General features: G+C 44.1%; 1 protein-coding gene across 1 annotated transcript in view; it reads left to right on the top strand.

Annotated features, from left to right (window-relative positions):
- The first annotated feature begins 343 nt into the window (after positions 1 to 343).
- Positions 344 to 6,000, top strand: part of Txl (Thioredoxin-like) — a 77,367-nt gene continuing 71,710 nt past the window's right edge. The window contains exon 1 of the mRNA XM_068375662.1: positions 344 to 531. Coding sequence (XP_068231763.1) covers positions 431 to 531 — 101 coding nt within the window. The 5' untranslated portion in view covers positions 344 to 430. The remainder of the gene's footprint in view (positions 532 to 6,000) is intronic.

Raw genomic sequence — 6,000 nt, 5'->3', positions numbered from 1 at the left:
TCAATAAATTAAGATATTTATTTTCCCTTTTTGACCAATAATGGCTTTATCAACACGAGGATCACCTTTCACCACATTCAGTTGGGTGGAATATTGAAAACGTCAACTTCCCACAGGGTTGCCATTCCTACGATAATTATCGTACATGTACGATTATTTTAGGTCCAGTACGATGTACGATACATACCTTAGGCATATACAAATGTGTGTTTAATTAAACACTTATACTAAAATATTTTGAAATAAGTCAATCATGTAACTCCCTAATAATTATATTGAAACTGTGTACGATAATTTTGGTTGAAAAACGACAATTTTAAGGCTCGTGTACGATAATCCTGTCGAAATAATCTGGCAACCCTGACTTCCCCTTTCTGATTTTGCACTTTGAGTTTGATGTTTTAAGTGTTTATCTTATTGAGTGTTAGCCATGGCAGGTAATTTCAAGGTTTTGACCGAGGATCACCAGTTTCAGACGGAATTAACTCAGGCTGGGGCTAAACTGGTCGTAGCTGACTTTACCTCTGCAAGGTATATGGGGTTAGAGGGTCTAGCTTAGGCCCTAAGCTAAGTTTTTGTATTCGATGCCGGTAATTCAAATTTCGGCTATTAATAAATTTTTTGGAGTTTATTATAAGAAATGAGTTTGTCATTATAAAAATGAATTATTTACTTACATTAAATGTGTGCATTAGATACTATTTATAGATATATGTGAAGATTTTTCTATAGTCATTGTTGGGGGTAAACTATTTTATTTATATATTAATCTGTTATTTTAGCTAGCTATTATTCTTATAGAATAGTGAGAAACTGTTTTTTTTTATTGGCATTGGGGTCATTTATACTTTAAAACTATTTGTGCCCCTATTTTGTATAACAGACGGCAACACAATCGCTAACTACCAGTAATCCTAGTAAAGGTCGTCCGCCACAGTCCGATGGTGTCGGTTGTGGTATAGGAAGTGATTAATAAAATTTGATATTGTTTAGGGCTTATAATTTGCCTCTTAAGAGAATAACCTTTTTAGTTGGAAACAGTAGAAACTACGGCGAAACTTTGTCCTTGAAATACGAAGTTTCTTGTGGCGCCGCCAAACGTCATGTTTTTCCCCTTGAAATATGATAACAGATACTTTGTAGTTCGTTGGAACAGACTGAAGAACACATTTGACAAACAGACACAAGAACATCACCAACCTAAGCTACCCCCACTTAACCTAACCTAGGAGCCATTTCCTTACCTAAACTATGAGTCCTTTCCTTACTTAACCTAGGAGTCCTTTCCTTACCTACTTGCCTACTTTGAGGTCTACGCCCCACTCCAATCCCCCTTAGATTACTGTCCTAACAATTATATTCACCCCATATTAACTACCACTGTTCCGCCACTGATTTATTATTAGCTGCTACTCCTTTTAAAAAAAAGGGGAAATGACCACATAATAATGTTTAGAATAGCATCATCCCACCTGGAGTAAGGACTTGGGAGCCTTTGTAGGGTGACGGCCAGATCCGTTTTCATTCATAGAAAATGGGAATATTATAAAGTGGGGTGGACTGTGGCCGTCATTCTAAAATCGAGTTCGTAGAAAACTGGAATATTCTGAACTGTGGCTGTCGTTCTAAAAACGATTTTGGCGGGAGAAGCTAACTTAAAAAACCCACCTAACCTATGCTAAAAGCCGTATCCCCTGACCCCCCCTTACCTACTACGGGAGCGAGAAGATTCATGGCCGGAGTAAGAACTTGAGCCACAAATTTACAGGTAATTTAGGGTTTTCGGCAAAAAACATAAAAGAGTGCGTTTAAGCACGTATTTAAGATCTGTAGACCATTTCCAAACGTTTTTATTCTATGCAAGATAACAGTCGGAGCGATAATAAGCAAATTAGGACGCTTGGCCGTAGCGCTACAAACTACCCCTTTTAAAATTGATTTTCTATATGAGGAAACTGTTGTTTATCTTTTTCTGAAATATGATACGTTATTATGAAGCTCGTTTTACGATTTGCGAAACATTATTTTTTCAATATTAAACTTACCCGATAATCATGTAGCTGTCAACTCCGTTGCCCGACAGAATTCTATGGAGGGATACGCCAGCTATCACAATACTAGAAGGGGGTGTATTTACCAGCGCCACCTGTGGCCAGGTACTCAAGTACTTCTTGTTGACACCTCCTCAATTATTCCTCTGTCGTGCTTCCGGCAAGACGTTCTGGGATACGCTTATGTTCTTGGAGTATTTTCACGACTTTGGTGAAGTATTTCTCTTTGATTTCGGCTGTCGCTTTACTGGAAAACTTCTATATTAGCTTAGTTAGCTTTTGGAATTAATTTGATTAATTATGGTGACGAGAGAGTATGAACTCTCGTTCACCTTTCAATGGCCGACCCTTCCCTTAGACGGAAGTGTTGGTGTCTAAGAGAGTATAGACTCTCTTTCTTAATTTTGCTTAACAAAGTTATAGATTTATTTTATATCTCTCCGCCTCTTATAGGCCTCTTCGATTAACTTCCTTTTATTATAAACTCATTAAAATTAATTTTTATATTTGTTTATATTCGACCTTCCTAATAGTAGGCGGTCTTTTACCGAAGTTAATAAACTTTGAGCCCGTCATTTCGGTTTTACCTGTTAACATATTATGCTATTTCCGCCACAGAGTTTGAAAGATTTTCTTTGACAGTCTCGTACTGTTTTCAAAGCTGAACTAACGTTTTGTTTTGTCTCTGCAGTTGTTGACGTTCAGAACGTTCAACTTGCACTCTATCGTTACGATAGAGAAAGAATGTTCACGGTTTCACGTTGCAGTAAGAGTAACCGTGTCTAGCGTTTTGTTCATTCTTTCTTAACTTAATGGTTTTGATCCTAATAAAGGAACTTTTCAGTTTTTTCCTTTAACAATAATATGTTTTAACGATTTATATGATTGGGCTCTGCTCTCAGGTTCTAAGTCAAGAGAGAGAGAGAGAGAGAGAGAGAGAGAGAGAGATAGAGACGGAGGGAGAAAGAGGATAAACGTTTCATTCAAGCCTGCCAGGCGTACGAGTAACGTCATTATCGATTTTTGCTCTTCTCCCTAGTCTCTTTAGGGGAAGAAACTAAACGTTTCTAGAGTGATCTAGTGTTTAGTCTCTTTCCAACCACTGATTTATCTTTCATTAGATTTTTCTGTTACATTATAATTCTGTTTTCGCAATTACTAACTTTGAGAAAGGATAGAATTGCGTATTTCAGGTACAAACCACTTAAGTTTCGAGTTCAGTGAAATAAGTGCAAACAGAAATCAAAGTGATAAGTGATTAGTGCGTGAGGGTACTTTTGTGCGCGCCAGTCGTCCTCCCAGTCCGGGACCTCTTGCAAGCTCCCAAGCCCAGGGGAGAAGCAATGTCGAAGGGCATAAGGGTTCAGCAGGCCTTGATCGGCGCACAGAAGTATTCTCGGTGGTTGTGGGCGTGTCTTACCGAGATCGTCACTCCCACCCGCAGACGATTGAGCCCTTATTTTGCTCGTCTGCAGAAGAGATTAGGGGAGAAAATAAAGGCAGAGTAACGCTGGTCTCAGGTCTCAAGACTTCTTAAACGTTAAGTCCAGACCTATGCCAGACGTACGAAGTTAAAGTTCACAACCCGAATGCAGTCGTTGGGTTAGCTCTGACTCTCCTAAGTCATCAGTTGATTACACTCCGACTAAGAGGAGTAAGGTTCTGCCACAACAGATCTCTGCTGTTAAGGCTTTACCTCAGCAGAACTTAGTGTCTGCCGACCCCAAGTTAACTCTACTGCAGTCCATACAGTCACAACTTTCGGTCTTGATGCGTGAGTGTCGGGCTGAGAGTGTTGCACCGCCTGCACTCCCTCCACCTGTTCTCGCTGCACCTGTGCTCGCCCAGCCTGCACCTGCTCCGCCTGTGCTCGCCCAGCCTGCACCTGCTCCGCCTGGTCGCAGCACCATCTGCCAGGCGTACGATGTTGTGAAGTCTACTACAGTCCATGCAAGCACAGCTTTCGGACTTGATGAGTGAGTGTCGGGCTGAGAGTGTTGCTCCACCGCCTCCGCCTACACTCCCTCCTCCTACACTCGCTCCGCCTGATCACAGTACCATCTGCCAGGCGTATGATGTTGTGGACTCTACTACAGTCCATGCAAGCACAGCTTTCGGACTTGATGCGTGAGTGTCGTGCTGAGAGTGTTGCACCTCCTGCACCTGTGGTGCACCAACCTCCTGCACCCGTTCAGCCTGTGCTGCACCCGCCTGCACCGGTGGTGCACCAACCTCCTGCACCCGTTCAGCCTGTGCTGCACCCGCCTGCACCGGTGGTGCACCAACCTCCTGCACCCGTTCAGCCTATGCTGCACCCGCCTGCACCGGTGGTGCACCAACCTCCTGCACCCGCCTGCACTCGCTGCACCCAGTCGCAGCTCCATCTGCCAGGCGTACGATGTTGAACCACTTTCGGAGTTTGCTGTTCACAGTGTTGTTCAGCCTCAGCCTTCTTTAAGGCAACCCTTGCTTTGGGATCAGGAGAGTTACACTCTTCCTCCTCCTCCCCTTGCTGCTCCTCCAGTGGTGCAACTCTCGGTTGGGGTACAACAACCTCTCCCCTCCGTGAGTCTGTCTGCTCAACCAGCGCTGCACCGAGTTCAACCCTCATCTAGGCAAGCTCATCTACACCATGCACTTGCGCCTCAGGAGCCTCAGCTTGCTAGAACTTTACCTTGTTCTGCGCAGCCTCAACCTTCTCATGCTCCACTCATCTCTCAGGAACAGGAACGGACTTCTCCGCCTCCGTCCTCCGCTTAGCTGGTACAATCCTTGGGTGCAACTCTTGCTAGGAGTCAACCTCCTTCACCCTTGCACCTGCCTTCTGCTCCGTCTGTTGTTCAGCCTATGCAGTCTGAACCTCAGGTTTTCCCTCAAGTTGAGGAAACCTCTGTTGTTGTTCCAGCTCGTTCTGACTCTGCTGTTCAGCATACCATGGTTTAAACCCCATGCAAGCATGCATTAAGCACTCTAGCACTGGTCATGGAATTTCTGAGAAATGTTAAACGCCATGCACACGCTCTGCTTTCCTTTCAGCAGGCTCTGCTTACAGCAGGCTCTACTTCCTACATGCTCAGCATTCAGCATGCTCTGCATTCAGCATGCTCTGCATACAACATGCTCTGCATACAGCATGCTCTGCATTCAGCATGCTCTGCATACAGCATACTCTGCATACATCATGCTCTGCATACCTTACCGCATGCTTCTCAACACATCTTGGGTTGTTGCCAACTCACTAGACTGTCAAGCAGTTTCATAACGTTGCCTTCTAGTCTGCTGCTTTGCACCAGTGAACCCTCACTCAGAGAACTTAGCTTTTCTAGGATAAGGTCCCTGTAGATGAGAAAGTTCTTTTCTCCCTCCTTCTGATATTCCCTTGAGGACTCTGTCATTTGGAGGGAGCCTTTAGCTGCATAACCTCTTATGGACTTTTATTTAAGCATAACATGCTTACAGGGAAGGTAATGGTTACACTTCAGCCGCTAATCCCGTCTGTTACCACACCTGCTCCCATAGACCTTGAGCTGTGTTGCATGACATGCAGTCCAAGCTTAGTCCTTGTTAGAGGATTTTTTATTTACGGAGTCAATGTGTCACGGGGAAGACGTTCAACAACCAACAGAAGGGACTTGTTGTGACGCAGTGGGCAACCTCAGCAACCCGTTAAGGAGTTGTCTGTACGACCCAGACAGTCTAGACAGATTCGGGTTGTCACTGTACTTCCTCGCTTGCCCATGATTGACAGTTTACAGACTGTGCAGCAGTATCATGATCTTGTGTCCGGCTCCGTCAGACGACTGGCTTTTAAGAGCTCCCTCAAGTCGTCGCTGTCTGGAGATTTTCAAATCTGACCAAGGAACTGGGCCTCCTGGTCAATTTTGAGGAGTCTCAGCTCGTTCCATCCCAGACCATTGTCTCCTTGGGTATGGATCTTCAGAGTCGAGCT

The sequence above is a fragment of the Palaemon carinicauda genome, chromosome 6 (assembly GCF_036898095.1).
Source record: "Palaemon carinicauda isolate YSFRI2023 chromosome 6, ASM3689809v2, whole genome shotgun sequence".
Lineage (NCBI taxonomy): Eukaryota > Metazoa > Arthropoda > Malacostraca > Decapoda > Palaemonidae > Palaemon > Palaemon carinicauda.
The sequence above is the reverse complement of the archived record's forward strand: the minus strand, read 5'-3'. Positions and strand labels throughout refer to the sequence as shown.